This window comes from Orycteropus afer, unplaced genomic scaffold, assembly GCF_000298275.1.
Source record: "Orycteropus afer afer isolate SDZICR_OR568_19922 unplaced genomic scaffold, OryAfe1.0 scaffold01045, whole genome shotgun sequence".
NCBI lineage: Eukaryota > Metazoa > Chordata > Mammalia > Tubulidentata > Orycteropodidae > Orycteropus > Orycteropus afer.
The window spans coordinates 306791-325857 of record NW_006922632.1 but is presented as its reverse complement, the minus strand read 5'-3'; the positions used below and the strand labels follow the sequence as shown (position 1 = coordinate 325857).

Genomic DNA, 19067 nt, shown 5'->3' with positions numbered 1-19067 from the left:
TACTAGTGCTGGAGCAAGATGGTATCTCATTGTTGTTTTGATTTGCATCTCTCTAATACTCTTAGCTATTTCTTGATATAACCCTATAAAAGTTAATGTTAAAGATTATTGAACCATACAGTAAAAAATTTTCCATCTTGTCATTATGTGTTCTTGTTGACTATGATCTAAGTCAGGGATTTTTTAAACAGTGGAACTGTTAACATTTTGGATGGGATCATGTACGATGTTTAGGGGCATCCATGGCTTTACCCACTAGATGCAACTATCATCCCTCCAATTGTGACAATCAAAATGCTCCAGACATTGCCATGTATTGAGGCTCTGACCTTTGCAATCCTTCCTCAACACTGCTACAGAAGTCTAAAACCCTGGCCTCTAATGCCATACTCCCTTCTTCAAAAACTCTCAGTGACTCCTCGTTACCTGCAGACTAAATTGTAAACTCCTAAGCCTGGCATCAAACCCTTTGCCATGTGACAAAATCAGCTTTACTTGAGCATAAGGCTTTCAACATTATATGTTATTTTCTATATGTGATCGGCAATACCACATCTTTTACCAATGTGCAACAATTATTTTTATTACCAGGTTATTATTTTTTAAACATTATTTCTTTTTTATTTTCATTGTAATAATAATTATCTTCTAGTGTATTCATCACTTTCATCACTTTGTACTCATAGAGTAATGAAGTTAATAGAATACCTCCAAAGAAACACCTAAAGTCAAAATTACTAAGTGTATTCATCATCTAGTGCCACTCTAACAGAAAATACCACAAATGGATGGCTTTAATAAGCAGGGATTTATTCTCTTACAGTTTAGGAGGCTAGAAGTCCAAGTTAAAACTGCCAGTGCTAGTGTCTGGTTGAAGGCCCCTTGACCTTGGGCTTCAGCTCTGTCTGTTGCTCCTGGTCCACTGGAGCTGGAGGTGTCTCTTAACTTAGACAGCTGCTGGCTGCTATGGTAGACAAATCCAAGGTCAACAAATAAAATGGTACAGTCCCTAGATATCAAGCCATACGGCAGGTCACTATTTCAAGTCCAAAAAAAGAGTCTCAAGTTCAGCAGAAAACATGGCAGGCCACTGAGATGAATATTTGGCCACATGCAGGATCCAGATGTGCCAAAAAGCTCAGAGACCTTTCTCCAAACGTCTTCTTATGTACTGGAAGCAGACTATATCCCTAAGGCAGCTACTCAGCTGCTCACAGTAGATTCTACCATGGAGTTGATTACCACTCTCATCATGGGAATAACTACATTGGGAATAACTACTACCACTCAAAACCAGTCCCAGCCAAGTTGACACATCACTTTAACTACCACACTAAGTAAAGCCTTTACTGACATTTGTCAGTAGCAATCAGAATTCATTTGTTAGGCAATTTTGCAAGTTTGGTCTGTGGAAGTTCTTAAGGTTAAATGTTAAAAAAAAATTTGTTTTTCTTTACATACTTCCTTTCTCTGAATTTCCATATACTATAAGCCACTTCTATAATAAGCAGGCAGCATAAAATAAAAATATAAATTCTAATAAGAACAAAAGGCACTTATTTTGCATGTAGGCCCACATAAACATTTGACTGCCTTTTTATTTGTAGGCCAACTCTCTGGCCTGTTCAAGACAAGTACTGTGTCTTGCTCATCTTTGTATCTCGGCATGCCTATGCTAGTTTCTGCAACATAATGAGTCTTCCATAAATACTTGTTGAAGTATAATGAATTTATTTATTATATTTAGTGTTTATTGACTGTATTCTTACTAGAGTATACATAAGAGCAGGAATCTTTCTTTTTGTTCAGGGAGGTACCCTGAAGTCTCTTCAGAATCATTTAGAAAAAAAAATGAAAAAACCACTGCCATCGAGTTGATTCCAACTCATAGTGACCCCCATGGTGTTTCCAAGGTTGCAAATCTTTAAGGAAGCAGATTGCCTCATCTTTTTCCTGCAGAGCAGCTGGTGGGTTTGAACTGCTGACTTTTAGGTTAGCAGGCAAATGCTTTATCCGCTGTACCACCAGGGCCTTTCAGAGTCCAAAAAGGCAATTTATTCATTCATCTAATGCCAATTAAGCACCCACGAATTGCCGGGCAATTGTTCTAGGTGCTTAAAATGACATGAGATTTTAACAAACAAATAAGTGAAATCACACAGCACATATTTTCTGACCACTGTGGAATTAAACTAGAAATCAGTAGCTAAAAGTAACTAAATCCCACAAATATTTGGAAATTAAGCAATATACTCTTAAATAACCCATTAATCAAAGAAAAAATATAATGGAAATTATAGATCATTTTGAACTGAAGGATGGTGATGAAAATGTGACAAACCAAAACTTATGGGAAGCAGAGGAAAATGAACAACAGAATTTCATATTCTCATGCTTCCGGACTTTCTGGAGCATGGAAGTGGATGAACCCCTAAAGCTATTGCCCTGAAATACTTTAAAACCAAAAATATCCCCTGAAGTCATCTTAAAACAAAACAGTGGTTAAGTTAGCTCAGCACTTTAGCTTAGCTGGTGAAGAATGTTTGCCTTGAGTATTGTGCTCTTCCAAGTCCATCTGTATGGAATCAAATTGGCAACAGCAACTGGGAAGATTAGACAGGAAACTTAAGGGGCAGTGAGTTCATGTTAATGGGAGAACAACTCAGAAGAGTGGTTGCACAATTCAGAGAATGTAATCAATGTCACTGAATTATACATGTAGAAGCTACTAAATTGACATATGCTCTGTGTATATCCTCAATCACAACAACAAAATAAATAAAATAGAAAAAAAAATTATGGGAAGCAACAAAACCATTGCTTATAGGGAAGGAAATTTGTGTGAATGTGTATATTATAAAAAGAGCAGAGGCTAAAAACCAGTGATTTAAGTTCCCATTTCAAGAAGTTAGAAAATAGAACAGTGAGCAAATAGAATTAAATTGAAAGAAAGTAAAGACATAATAAAGACTAGAAATTAATGAGGTAGAAAACAAATATTCAATTGAGAAGAGAAAATCAACAGAGCCGAAAGTGAGTTATTTGAAAGGATGAATAACATTGATAAATGCCTAGCATTACTGATAAAGGCAAAAAAGAGAGAGAAAAACAAATTATACATATCAGCACTGAAAAAGAGATCATCATTACATATCCTACAGACATTAAAAAGATAAGAGCACATCATGAATAACTTTGTACCACTAAATTTGTCAATTTAGGTGAAATAGACAAATCTCTGGAAAAATACAACTTACCAAATTTACACAAGAAGAAAGAAAATCTGCATAGCTGTATCTACTAAAAAATTGAATCTCTAGCTTAAAATACTCCTACAAAGAAACTCTCAGCTCAGAATGATAATGGTGAATTCTTCAAACATAAGAAAAAAATAGCAATATTACATAAATTCTTCCAGAGAATAGCAAAAGAAGAAATACTTAAAGCCTCATTTTATAAGATTACATAATTTTTCTTGGTTCCAAAACCTTTCTTTGACATTATAAAAAAGTTAAATTATAAACCAACCTTTCTTACGAAAATATAAGTAAACATTCTAAATAAGACATTAACAAATCTGATCTAGTGATATATATGAAAGGTAATGAATCAAAATCATGTTGAATTTATTCAAGAAATGCAAGGTTGGTTTAATATAAGAAAAACAATTGGTATAATTCACCATACTAACAGAATAATGGAGAAACACAATATGTTTGTTTTGATAAAAACCAAAACCAAAACCAAAACCAAACCTGCTGCCATTGAGTTGATTCCAACTCACAGAGACCCTATAGGATAGAGCAGAACTACCCCCATGGGTTTCCAAAGCTGAAAATCTTTATGGAAGTAGACTGCCTCATCTTACTCCTGCAGAGTAGCTGGTGGGTTTGAACCATTGACCTTTTGGTTAGCAGCTGTATGCTTTAAACCCTGTGCCACCAGAGCTCCTTGTTTGTTTTGATAGTAACAGAGAAATATTTTAAATAAAATTCAATAATCATCCATGATTAAAAGCATTTTAGCAAAGTATGAATAGAAGAACACTTTCTTAATGTTATAGAAGGTATATTTTTAAAAACACCTACAGTAAACATCATAATTAATATCAAAATACTGAAAACTTTTCTTCTGATATTGTGATGTCAGACATCTGGTAGGATGTCCACTATCATCACTTCTATTCAACACGTACTAAAGATTGTAAGCCAGTGGAATAAGGCAAGAAATAGAATTTAAAGATAAAGATTTATATATATGTCATTTTTTTTTTCACATGACATGATTGGTTATTTAGAAAATCCCAATCTAGATGAAATATTTGAAATAATCAGTCTTCTAAGAAAATAAACAAAAATCAAAGCTATATTTACTCTAGCTATCAAAAGCAATTAGAAAAGTGACTAAGGCATTTGACTGCTAACCAGAAGGCAGTGGTTCAAACCCACCAGCCACTCCTTGGAAGGAAGATTGAACAATTTACTTCTATTGTGATACTGCCTTGGAAACCCAAGGAGGGGTCGCTATGAGTTGGATCCGACTTGACGGCAGTGAGTTTGGTTTTTTATATATAGATTGCATTTGTTGTTGTTGTTGTTATTTGCCGTCGAGTCGGCCCTGACTCATAGATTGCATTAGGAAACATCAATTGCTTGGGAATAAATATAATAAAAGATGTTTAAGGCCTTTGCATAGAAATCTATGAAACAGTATAAGAAAAATTAAAGAAATAGAAATAGAGGGATATACTTTGTTCATAAATGAGAAGACTTAAAAATGAACAAAAGACCTGATCAGGCACTTCATAAAAGAGGATACACAAATGGCCAGTAAACATAAGGGTGCTCAACATAATTTATGATAAAGAAAATTAATAACTCATACCTCTGTACATTTGTCAGAATAGCTAAAATGAAAGTGATTGGCAATACCACATGCTAGTGAGGGTGGGTAAATTGGTATGATGACTTTTGAAAACTCTGGCTGTTTTTATTGAAATGAATACTTTGATGACCCATGAATTCTATTGCTAGTCAAATACACAAAAGAAGTTTTCTTTATAGGTTATGTCTCTTTGTAATTTATTTTTCATTTGGAATGTATATTCATATCTAATATAGTATATTCAGTTTTTTTTTAGATTTATGAAATCCTTTCACATTGTATATTTTTAGAACTCATCATTATGTTTGTGAGGTACCTCCATGAAGCTGTGCTTTGGTTTGTTGGGTAGTATTTTATTGTGTGACCATACCACAATTTATTTAACTACTATACTCTCGATGGGCATTTATGCTATTATGCATATTCTTAGTCATGAATCCTGGTGCACATAAGCTAGGGTTGTTGTTGTTGTTAGGTGTTGTGTAGTCAGCTAAACTCACAGCAACTTTATGTAAAACAGAAAGAAGGTCCTGTGTCATCTTCACAATAATTGCTACTGGAAGTGGATTACTGGGTTGTAATGGTCTTTGTTCTTGCATGAGAATTTTAGAATTAGTTTGTCAACTTTTATGAAATCCTTGTTGGGTTTTTTATTGAGACTGCATTGAATGTATAGATCAATTTGGGGAAATTGAGATCTTCCTCATGTTGGGTATTCTTGTACATAAATATTGAATGTTTCTTCATTTATTTATTTTTCTTTAATATCTTTCAATAAAGTGCAATTTTTTCTGTATGATTTTTCATATCTTTTACTAGACTTATTTCTAGATGTGTTATAGTTTCGTTTGCTATTCCATATGATATATTGTAAATATGTAAGTTTAATGCACAGCCTAGACTGCTGTAACAAAAAGACCCTCAAAATAAAAAAGATACCTTATTTTTCTCTGATTTCCAAAGGTGAGAATTCCAGGCTGGTGGTGTGGCTTTGCTCCATCTAGTCAGACTCCTTCTACCTAATTGTTTCGCCAATCCACAGGGTTTTGTCTTTGTTTACAAAGTTGAAGCTGGTTTATTGCCTTATCTTCATTCCAGCCACAGGAAGGGGGAAGAGAAAAGAAATCTAGGGTAAGAGCCTTATAATGATAACCGGGAAGTTGCACACTTGTTCATATTTCATTGATCTACACTTAGTCATAAGGTCATGCTTAGCTGCAAAGCAAGCTGAGAAAAATAATTACCTAGATGGACATATGCTCAGCTAAAATTCTGTTATAAAAGAAGGAGTCAAAAGTTTTGGGAGGATGATCGACAATCTGTCATAATTCTTTTTAAAATAAATGTTCTATCTATTACATATATTTGGAAATGTAATTGAATATTTCATTCTGAAATAATAGTCACTCACCTTGCTAAAGCCTCATTTTATTTCTTGTGATAAATAATAGATTATTTCAAGGTTTTATTCAAAATCACTTTTGTTTTGTTTCTTCCTTTCTGAGTCCCCGGCCTTTATTATTATTATTTGTATCTTACTAAATTGGCTAGAATCACCAATACAAAGCTAAATAGAAGTGAGTGGTAGACATTCTTTGACTTGTTTCTAATTTTAAAGAGAATGCCTTTTAAACTTTCTCATTAAGAATGATGTTTACTATAGGCTTTAGGTCGCTACCCTTTATCAAGTTAAAGAAGTTCTCTTTAATTCTATTTTGCTAAGTGTCTTTTTCATAAATGAGGATTGAATTGTATCAAATGATTGTCATGAACTGATTGAGATGATCATATGCTTTTTTTAACTTTTAAATATGAAGAATAACATTTATTAAAAAGAGAATAATACTTACAGATTTTGTAGTATTAACCCATTCTTGCCTTCTTTGGATATGCTCAGCTTAAACAGAAGATTTCAAAGAGCAGCTCGAGAAGACAAATTATTATAATGAAATGTGCAAAGACCTGGAGTTGGAAAACCAGCAGAGAAGAACATGCTCAACATTTCTCAAGCTGAAATAACTGAAGAAAAAGTTCAAGCCTTGATTTGCAGTATTGAAAGATTTTAGGGGCAAAATATTGAATGATGCAGGAAGTGTCAAAAGAAGATGAAAAGAGTCACTGTACCAAAAAGAGCTGGTGGATGTTCATCTATTTCATGAAGTGGCATATGATCAAGAACCAATGGTATTGAAGGAAGAAGTCAAAGCTACACTGAAGGAATTAGCAAAAAAACAAGGTTCCAGGAATTGATGGAATACCTACTGAGATGTTTCAACAAATGGATGCCATGCTGGAGGCACTTACTCATCTGTGCCAAGAAAGTGGAAGACAGCTACCTGGCCAACTGATTGGAAGGGACCCATACTTGTACTCATTCCAAAGAAAGGTGATCCAAAAGAATGTGGAAATTATTGAACAATATCATTAATATCACACACAAGTAAAATCTTGCTGAAGATAATTAAAAAATGATTGCAGCAGTATATTGACAGTGAAATTCCAGAAATGTAAGCTGGATTCAGAAGAGGACAAGGAATGAGGGACATCATTGCTGATGCCAGATGGATCTTGGCTAAAAGCAAAGAATACAAGAAAGTTGTTTACTTGTGTTTTATTGACTATGCAAAAGTATCTGACTGTGAGAATCATAACAAATTATGGATAAAGTTGAGAAGAATGGGAATTCCAGAACACTTAATTTTGCTCATAAGGAACCTGTACATAGACCAGCAGGCTGTTATTTGGACAGAACAAGGGGATACTGAATGGTTTAAAATCAGGAATGGAGTGTGTCAGGGTTGTATCCTTTCACCATATTTATTCAATCTGTATGCTGAGCAAATAGTCCAAGAAACTGGACTGTATGAAGAAGAATACAGCATCAGGATTGGAGGAAGGGTCATTAACAACCTGCGATATGCAGATGACACAACCTTACTTGCTGAGAGTGAAGAAGACTTGAAGCACTTACTGATGAAGATTAAGGACTTCAGTCTATGGTGTAGATTACATATCAACATAAAGAAAATGAAAATCCTCACAACTGAACCAATAAGCAGCATCATGATAAATGGAGAAAAGATTGAATTTGTCAAAGATTTCATATTACTTGGTTCCACAATCAACGCCAATGGAAGCAGCAGTCAAAATCAGAGGACATATCGCACTGAGCAAATCTGCTGCAAAAGACTTCCTTAAAGTGCCGAAGAGCAAAGATATCTCTTGGAAGATTAAGGTATGCTTAACCCAATCTATGATATTTTCAATTGCCTCATATGCATGTGAAAACTGGACAATGAATAAGGAAGACTGAAGAAGAGATGATCCTTTTGAATTGCGGTGTTGGCAAAGAATACTGAAAGTACCATGAACTGCCAGAAGAATGAACAAATCTGTCCTGGGAGAAGTGCAGTTGAATGCTCCTTGGAAGTGAAAATGGCCAGATTTTGTCTTACTGACTTTGGTCATGTTGTCAGAAGGGACGTTTCCCTGGAGAAAGTATGCTTGGTAAAGTGGAGGGTCAATAAGAAAGGGGAAGACCCTCAACAGGACAGATTGACACAGTGGCTGCAATGATGGGCTCAGGAATAACAAGAATTGTGAGCCCGGCACAGGACCAGGCAGTGTTTTGTTCTGTACATAGGCTCACTATGAGTTGGAGCTGACTCCTTGGCACATAACAACAAGAAGCATGATTTGTTATATTTTTTATACAAATGTAATATTTAATTTAATATTTTATCAGGATATTTGTGTCTATGTTAGTGAATTAACTTCAAACTGATTTTTCTTTTTGTTCTGGAATTCCGAACACCATCTGGGTTCAGTGTTAAGATTATAACAGCCTCATGGAATGAATTGGAGGAGTATTCTCACTTTTTCTATTCTTTAAAGGATCTGACCAAAGATTAGAGTGATCTTCCCTTTGAAAGTCTGATAGAATTAATTTGTCAAATCATTCAGGTCACTTGCTTTTTCTTTTCCTTTTTTTTGAGAATCTTTAGTTTTGATTTAATTCTTTTAACTGTGGGGCCCTTAAAGCTTTCTAGTTCTTGAATCAGTTTTGTTAAGTGGTCATTTCGCCATTGTAGAAGTTTCAAAATTTAGTGACATGAAGTTGGAGTCTTTGCTCTACCTATAATTTTGTTCTTCTTTTCCTAATATTATTTATTTGTACTTTCTCTCTTTTTTCTTGAGTAATCTCACCATAGGCTTTCTTCTTCCTTTTCAGTGAAGACATTTCCTTTTTTTCATCATCTTAATTGTAACTTTGTTTTCTACTTCATTGATTTCTCCTCTTCCTGTGTTATCTTCTTCATCCTTTGTTCTTTGGGTTTAATCTTTTCTTAACTTCATGTGTGGTATATCTAGCTTCTTAATTTTCAGCCTTTCAACTTTTCTAATATAGGAATTTAAGGTATAAACCTTTCTACATACAACTTTTACTGCATTGTGAATGTTTTGTGGTGTTTTCTTCATCATATAGTTAAAAGTACTTTTAATATTCATTGTGATTTCTTTTTTGACTCATGAATAATTTAGAATGCATGTATAAATTTCTAAATATTTGAGACTTTTTGATTTATTGTTAACAATGTCCAACTTAGTTGCATTAATCTATATGATAAAAATTACTTGAAATATATTGAGATAGAAACCGATCATTTTGTAGCTGACGGGTCTTTCAAAGTGCAGAGTCCATTGTACTACTAGAAATGGAAGTCCTAATCCTATTCTTCCCCTCTGTCTCCAAACTTCTCATTCATCTTATACCCTGAAACAAAACAAAACAAAACAAACAAACAAAAATGAGATTGAAATGTTGAAGATACTTTTTTTTTTTTGACATTTGGAACTCAAATTGAAATTAAGTTAAATAATAGTATTTTAAAGCAATATAGATCAATATATGTATTGCCAAAACCTTATATATTATAAATAGAAATATGTGTGCATATTTACATATTTAGGTACAATATGTAGATTACTTGAGAATTTTGAATTTGGTTGTTGTGGGTTCAAATGTTACCTCTGACGGTTAGTAGGTATATGTCTTGGGGCAAATTACTTAGCCTCTCTATGTCTTTTTTATTTTTTCAATCTGTAAAACAGTACTAGTTACATCTCAGTGTTGTAGTGTGGATGAAATAGATGTAAAGTACTTGACATAGAGGGACCATTCAATAAATGTTAATTATTATTATCACTACTCTATAATAGAGGAGCTCTGGTAGCCAGCCTAGTGCCTAAAGCACTTGACTGCTAACCAGAAGGCTGGTGGTTCAAACCCACCAGCCCCTCCTCAGAAGGAAGGTTGGACAATCTACTTCCGTAGTGTTACTGCCTCGGAAACCCAAGGAAGGGTTGCTGTGAGTTGGGTCCAACTTGATGGCACACACCAACAACAAGAACTCTATAATAGAAACTTGATTAATATATTTCAGTTAATAAGTGACTTATTTTACTTAGCAGTTTTACTCTACTTTTTATTTGTGCAAAACTACCTTATTTGGGGAAAATAACTTGATAAACATTTAAGGTGTTAAATAAAATGACTTAAGTATTTATGAGAGAGTCTATCATCTTTTACTTTGTAATAAATTCCATAGCCATTCCATGTTTAGAGAAGCACATTACAGATTCAGATTTAATTTCATATAGTTGAATATGAAATTGAAATTAAAGCTTTCCAATTTAAATATTTTTGAGTCGACTTACCATCAGAGTTTTAGTCATTTTAGGAAATAAGCAGTGGCACTCTTACTTCAGAGAATGGTTTAGATGAAGACCGCAAGGTGTTTAATAGTCATTTATGGAACAAATGTTTTCTTTCATGCACTATGTTTTATAGACTATTATTCATGCACACTTACTTTAAATGGCGATTTTTTTTTTTTTTTTAAAGCAGGGTCTCTCTTCAGTGATCCTCTCTCTGGAGCACCACCTCAATACTTACAGAGACTTTCTAAAATGGCCGTACTAGAATATGACACCATTCGTCAAGAAACAACCAGAAAATCAAAAAAAAGCAAGAAACATGAACTGCGAGACTGCTGATAAATAATATGTAGTGTGATGTTTTCTTCACTAACTTCTAATGTTTATTTTTCTTTTTAATTATACATGTGATATGATGTGCAATGATTTACGTAAATATAGAAATGTAAATAGGAAATAAATATTTTGTTATTTATAGAATAATTTGTATTTTGTTACTATTACAAAGAAGCATTTAAGTTAATGGCTTATGGAGACATACGCATAAGCAAACAAACAAAAAAAAAAGAATCCATGAAGTTTGTGCTCACTGATGATGTATGTCTTTGGAATTAATTTGAAAAATATTTTTAGAGCACCTGTCTGTATAATAAGTTTAAATGTTAAGAGTTATAAAGGACTCAAAGAATAGTAAACCAGTCCTTATGGTTGGGACTAGAAGGGGTCCAGTATGAGTCTTTATTTTTCCCTACTTGAGTTTGAAAACAATTGTGAGAGAGGAACTCAAGCAAACGAAGATGAATTATTCAGCTCTGCTAACGAAGCCTGGGTGGGGCAAAAATGGACCTCCTCCTAAAGTTGAACTCCATGCTTGAGCAAATATACACACCCAGGTATTGTTGACAACCTCAAGCCTTACTTGAGATTCCTGAGCAGAACAGGGTATCTCCCCTGTGTACATAAAGCAGATGCTTCACAGGAAAGTAGGGGAGGGGAGGGAGGCTGTCTCACACCCGGCTGGTCCTTCTCAGCCTGATGACTTGTTCCATCTCTCTGGGGAGAAGAGGAAAGTATGTGGATCAAGAGGAAAACCCCTCTGCAAGAAAGCTCAAGTATATAGAATTAGTCTCTACACTCCTGAGAAGCACGGAGAAATCAATGCTACCAATGATCACTCGGTGGAGAATAGGAAAAACGCTGTGAGAGAACTACAGGTGTTGAAAAACAGGCAGTAACATCCAGTGCAGAGGAGCCTGGGTGAGGCAAAGTGGTTTGTGATGATCTGTTAATGGAAAGGTTGGTGGTTCAAATCCACCAAGTGGCTCCACAGGAGAAAGACATGGTGACCTGCTTATGTGAAGATTACAGCTAAGATAACTCTATGGGGGTAGTTCTACTCTGTCCTATGGGGTCACTATGAGTCAAAATTGACTTGACAGTTAACCTGAAGGTTGGTGGTTAGAACCTGTGCAGGCAGTCTGTGAAGGAAGGGGCTGGCGAACTGCTTGCCTAAAGATTACAATGAAGAAAACCCCATGGAGCAGTTCTACTCCGTAATACAGCGAGTCACCACGGCTTTGAATCCACTCAACTGCTACGTTTGTTTTTGGTAACATCCAGCAGGGGTAGTCAGAGAAAACTTTGTGGAAAATGCAGTGTTTGAAATGGCCTTAAACACAGGAAAAATGGAAAAAGAGGGAATTTCTAGAAAGATGGAGTAACATATGCAAGGCATTTGGGAATAATGCACTTGACTGGAGCATTGGGTAATCATGAGCAATGTCACAAATTCAAAGGCTTCCAGGAGATAATCTGGCACCGAGTTGTGTGACCCTGATCATGTGCAGGCTGCATGTTTCTCTGACTAAAAGGGCACTCACTGCTTAGCTTTTAGCTCTTTGTACAATGTGGGAACGCAGGTCCAAAGTTGCCAGGTATCCCACCTTTTCATGAGAAGCCAGAATCTTGATTATTAGGTGAATCTTTCAAGTGTGTAAATGTTAGCAACTACTTTAACATTTATAAAGATGAGCCTTTTCTTGTGTGGGCCAAAGAAAATTATGTGTAAGCTGGATCTGGCTTTGTAGGGCTTTTCCTTTGCAACTTCTATGTCAAAGAAATCAAGGGAGATAGGGCTCAAAAGAAGAGTTGATGACACAGGGTAGGGAACCTCAGATACCATGTGTGACTTTATATTTAATCTGTTTCACAAAGGAATAAAAACAAATTGTTGTTGTTGTTATGTGCCGTTGAGTCGGCCCTGACTCATAGCGACCCCTCCTTGGGTTTCCAAGGCAGTATCACTATGGAACTAAATTGCCCAACCTTCCTTCTGAGGAGTGGCTGGTGGGTTTGAACTGCCAGGCTTCTGGTTAGCAGTCAAGTGCCTTAGGCACTATGCTACCAGAGCTTCTGGAAAACAAATTATTGTCTCATTATTGTCTCTCATTTAGGGAGATTCACCTAGTATAATTTGTAGGATAGGTTGTAATGGGAGAGGAGACTGGAGATAAGAAACCAAGTAGGAGATTTTTATGGAAATCTAGATAAGATTCACTGAAAGTTAGAAGCAGGGATGCAAAGGAGGGAACGGCAATTTTTTTTTTTTTAAATCAGATAGGAAAAATCAAAAGAAGCTCAGATTTCCAATCTTAGAATAAAAATTTATAAAGAAAATGCTAGTTTTCAGAGTTTCTAGGGAGTAAGAAGGTGGTGCAACTTTGGGTATATTCAATTTAAGGTGCTATCAGGACATCTACATAGAGCTGTCAAACAGGCAGTTGAAAAGCAAGACTGCAGTTCTGGAAAAAGAAATACAGGGTAAAGTTAGAATTTTGAGAAACATCTTTTTATAATCAAATTTTCCCTGATAAAAAGGTAGAGAGAGAAAAGAGCACAAAACTACAAGAGATTGGAGATAATAAGACAAAAACAGAAAAAAAAAAAAAAAGCTGTTATGGATGTGGGAGGATGAATATATTCCATACCCTTGCATACTTTAATATTGATGTGCATACTGATTATATGATATTTTATATATTATTCTATACAAATACACTATTAGTATATGTATATTTGCATACTTTGTCATAGATTTTGATTGAAAATGATTTTAGATATTACCTGTACCTTTTCTATCTTCTCATCATCTCCTTCATGTTGGGGATAATGAAGCTTAAGCAAAGATATTCAGTCACAGTTCATCAACATAAAAAAGTAAACAGACATGGAGTCCAAATGATGGTGGAAACTATTTTTCATGTTTTCCATGCTATCAGCTGGAATCGGGGAAACAAGAATCCCTGCCTTGATTGAATGGTCAGGTATGTCTAGGCAAAAGAGAATATACCCATGACTATATATAAGGTTGACAGATGACATTTCTACATATGTGTTTGTATGTGCTGTAAGAATATCCATATAACTAGAGCTAACAGGGGACAAAGTTATGATAACTTCTTAGGCACAGTCAACCACCCTGATGGAGCAAGTTGTTAGACCTGTGGGCTCGGGACAATGGTCACAGGGAACACCAAGCTCAATTGGCATAACAAACTACACAAAAGCATTGTCCTACATCCTACTTTGGTGAGTAGCTACTGAGGTCTTAAAAGTTGCAAGTGGCCATGTAGAGCAGTAGTGGGTCTCTTCTTGTCCAGAGCAAAAAAGAATGAAGAAAACAAAAGATGCATGGAAACAATTAGTCCAAGGGACTAGTGGATCTCTGAACCTCAGCCTATATGACCATAAGACCAGAAGAACTAGATGGTGCCTGGCTACAACTGTCAACCACTCAGAAAGGGATCAGTGCAGGAGATCCTGGATAGAGTGGGAGAACAATGTAGAACAAACTCAAAATCATAAAAAAGACTAGGTTTACCAGTCTGATAGAGCCTGGTGAGAGCCTGAGACTATGGGCCCTAGTTACCCTGCAGGTTCTGAACTGAACTCACTCCTATGGCTTCCAGGCAAACAATAGACAGGGATATGGGGTGAATATGTACATCAGGTATTTATACTCCTTAGAATGATCAATCTTGAGAGAAGAGAAGGGCAGTATTTGCACAGGGAAATAGCTGGAATGCATAGGAAAGAAGGACACAGGGAAGAGGTAACTACAGGGAGAAAGTGGGAAGAGAGGTGTTATATTGTGGGAAATTGCAGTCAATGTCATGAAACAAAATGCGTATGAACTGCTGTCTGGAAAATGCATTTGCTCTGTAAACTTTCACCCAAATCACACACACACACACACAAGAATCCTTGTCTTCTCCCTTGGTCTCCTTTCTCTTCTTTTATCCCTCTAGCTGCCTCTTCCCCCCATCTCTGCCCCTGCCTCAGTTCCCTCTTGGTAGTGGGATGTCAAGGCCAGGAGGTAATTTTCCTGAGAAGGTGGGAGGATGGCAGCTTGTAAACAGTTCTCCTTAGAGTGAGCTGGGGTCTTTTAGGCAAACACAGTTTCATCTTGGTATCTGTGAACATTCCAATAACATTGCCCTGATATGTTATTGAGGTAAAGCTCCCTACCCACCATGAGCAGGACTAAGAAAGAAGGAGGTTAGAGGACAAAAGGGCCCATTCTTCCATGCTAAAAATAATCATAATTATTATTAACCTAGTGGCTAGTTAAGGAGCCCTGGTGGCATAGTACCTAATGCATTTGACTGCTAACCAGAAGGTTGGCAGTTCAAACCCAGCAGCTACTCCATGGAAGGAAGATGGTGCAATCTACTGTAAAGATTTACCACCTCAGAAACCCAACTGGGGTTGCTATGAGTCACAAGCAACTCGATGGCAGTGAGTTTGAGTGGCTAGTTAATGAGCATCTACTATACCAATACCCACGGAAACAGCAGTTGACAAAGCAAATGATGTATTGATTGCATTGGGCAAACTGCTGCAAAAGACCTCTTTAAAATGTTAAAGAGCAAAGATGTCACCTTCAGCACTAAGGTGCACCTGACTCATGGTACTTTCAATCACCTCATATGTGTGTGACTGCAGAAGAGTTGATACATTTGAGGTACAGTGTTGGCAAAGAATATTGAATGTGCCGTGGACTGCTAGAAGAATGAACAAATCTGTCTTGGAGGAGGTACAGCCAGAATACTCCTCAGAAGTGAAGATGGCGAGATTTCATCTCACATACTTTGGATATGTTATGAGGAGGGACTAATCCCTGGAGAAGGACATGACACTTGGAAAAGTGGAGCATCAGTTAAAAAGAGGAAGATCCTCAATGAGATGGACTGACACAGTGGCTGCAGCAATGCGCTCAAGCACAGCAATGAATGTGAGGATGACAGAGGACTGGGCAGTGCTTCCTCCTGTTGTATGTAGGGTTGCTATGAGTTGTAATTGACTCAATGGCACCTGACAACAACACTACATGCCAAGCACATATTAGAAGCTGTGGTGGATTGAAAGGTGACCCTTAGAAGATACGTTCATGACCTCAACCTCTCACCTACCTACCCTTCACTGCTATCAAGCTGATTCTAACTCTTAGAGACTCTATAGGACAGACTGACACATCTTTCTCCCTTGGAATGTCTGGTGGGTTCGAAATACCAACCTTTCAGTTAGCAGCTGAACTTTTAAACACTGTGCCCCCAGGGCTCCTTCCTAAACCTCTGGAACCTGTAAATGGGATCTTATTTGGAAACTGTCTTTGCAGATGTGATTACATTAAGGATCTCAAGATGAGATCATCCTGGATTATCCAGGTAGACTCTAAAGGCCATGATAAGTGCTGTTTAAAGAGATATACAGAGAAAAAACAGGAAAAGGAGAGACGGTCATGTGAAGATGGAGGCAGAGGTTGGAGTTACATGACCACAATCGAGGAATGCCTAGCACCTGCAGAAGCTGGAAGGAGGGAGCCCTTGGAAAAGAGTACAAATCTATCTTTCTAAATCCTTTTAGAATCAAGTCCCAGCCAAATGTATGTTGGAATCCTAGCCTCAATATCCATGAATGTAATCCTATTTGGAATAGGGTAATCTTTGTTATGTTAATGAGGCCACATCATTGTAGTGTGTGTTCTAAATCTAATCACTTCTGAGTTATATAAAGAGCAGCATACTCCTGTGGCTTCCAGCCAAAAATAGACTGGCATATGGGGTGAATGGGAGCTCTGGTAGCGTAGTACCTAAGGCACTTGATATAACCAGAAGGCTGGTGGTTCAAACCCACCAGCCACTCCTCAGAAGGAAGATGGGGCAATCTACTTCAGTAGTGATACTGCCTTGAAAACCCAAGGAGGGGTCACTATGAGTTGGGTCCAACTTGACAGCACATGACGACAACAACATAGATAATGATATAAAATTATAACAATAGCTGACAAAGCACACGATGTCATTTGAGCCTTGAAAGAGGAGATGAATAATTACTCGTGGGTGATTCTATGGATGAGGATGACTGAGGGCTCCAAGTCAAGAGTTGACTGTGTCACATAGTTGCTGAGATGTAGCTCCCCATAGTATGTGTCCTCCTGGAAAGCTTTAGAGACCTACGTTAGGTCCATTGGACTTATATCATTAGCTATACAGTTTTAAATAGGAGTCCCTGGGTGGTGCAAAGAGTTAATGCACTTGGCTGCTAACTGAAAGGTTGAAAGCTTGAGTCCACCCAGAGGTACCTTGAAAGAAAGGCCTGGTGATCTCTGAAAAATCAACCATTAAAGACTCCATCGAGCCTAGTTCTACTCTGACATACACGGGGATGAGTTGAGGTCAACTCCACAGCAACCAGCTATAATTTCAAATGCTTAATATCTCTGATTTTTCTGTTTGGAGTTTTCAACATTTGAAAATAAAGGGGACTGTCAACTAGAATTATAAATAGCTGCCTCCTATTTGAACGGGTTTAGGGTGCTGTGTATTAGGGCACGATAAATGACTGATGTCAGCTGACAGCCTTGAGTCAGAAAAAAACTGAACTTTAGCTGCTTTAGAATAAATATTTGTGCCTTCTAGAGCAGTTCTTGCTTCTTAATGTATGGCTTTTCAAAATGCTTACAGTCTGTGTCCTGATTGATGCTATGTTTAAAGAAGTATAGAAATTGCCACCAGTACCTGGTGATCCCACCAACATATTAAGCTAAACACAGAAAACGTATGAGTTCATCACTGCAAACACAATTTACTTTTCCTGGAATAAAGCTGGTATCTACATACAATGGATAAGTGAAAGAAATATTTTTGACACATTGAGAATGTTTTCTTTGTGCCATGTATTTATCAGTCTGTAATTTTTATACAACACAATAAATCTGAGTATAATCTAAAATAATACGTGCAAAACCCTATCCTCTAAAACTAGATTTGGTGAAATAATGCCATATTAATACCTTAAAACTGATTATTTCTGAGTTAGCTGAGATATTTAAAGTTTGTGCTTATAGAGCATTGTTTTGGTAAAAGACAGGGAGAGAAAGAAAGGAGAAAACACACTTCTGGCTCATGAACATTAGCAGATTAAATACATCCATAATTTGGTTTACACATTAGAAGATTTGGCACATATATTTAAAATAGTTTCTTACACCTTCCCTCATCACAACAACAGGTCTTACTTCTAAACTCTTGGGTTGTCTTGGTGTTATGCTTAGTACCGACTTCTTTTCTTTTCTACTATTTCACTGTTCTGTTCTTAGCTTCATTCCTGCTGTCCAACAAATTGCCAAAAAATGAGGAAGCATTGTTCAAAGGGGAAAAAAAGTCTGCATGGCAACTGTGGTCAGATATTTCATCAAAAACGTAAGTAATTATGTTCTCATGTACTAACTTTGCTCACATGAATTTTGCTTTCCACTACTGTAGCAAGCATGTCCCTTCTTTTGGGCTGGGGTGGGGTAGAGGAGTAGATGTTAGTGGGTGTGTATGTGTAGTGTTAACTTCCCAGGAAAAAGTAGCATTTTTTTCTGTGTTTCTAAAGTCAGATGTCTTTAACCACAAAGAGGCTAAAACTAGTAAACCAATTTCTGTTGAAACAAAAAAAAATAAAGCTCTTAAGGAGTCTCTGGGCGGTGGAAACAGTTAACCCACTCGGCTGCTAACCAAAAGTTTGGAGGTACGAGTCTACCCAGACACACCTTGAAAGAAAGCCTGGTGACCTACTTCTATGAAATAACCCATTGCAAACCCCATGGAGCACAGTTCTACTCTGACACACATGATGAGCTCGCCATGAATTGGAGTCAACTCCACAGTAACTGGTCTAAAGCTCTTAGCCAAGTGTCTGCTACATGGTGTTGAATTATGCCAGCTATCTATTATTACCCTTTTACAATGTTCTCACCTATTAACGATTGAGCAAAAGCCCTTGGAGCATCCAGGGTGGTGTGGGAAATAGAATACCACAGGAACAGTGGGAGCTCTGGTAGCATAGTGCCTAAGGCACTTGACTGCTAACCAGAAGGCTGGCGGTTCAAACCCACCAGCCACTCCTCGGAAGGAAGA

The 19067-nt window shown here is 36.8% G+C and overlaps 1 protein-coding gene across 1 annotated transcript in view; it reads left to right on the top strand.

The window, feature by feature from the left end:
- CUNH8orf89 (chromosome unknown C8orf89 homolog) overlaps positions 1–10941 on the top strand; it is a gene marked incomplete at its 5' end in the record, with an annotated part of 50321 nt that extends 39380 nt beyond the window's left edge. The window contains 2 exons of the mRNA XM_007958614.1: positions 1608–1678; positions 10793–10941. Coding sequence (XP_007956805.1) covers positions 1608–1678; positions 10793–10941 — 220 coding nt within the window. The remainder of the gene's footprint in view (positions 1–1607; positions 1679–10792) is intronic.
- Between the last annotated feature and the right edge of the window lie 8126 nt (positions 10942–19067).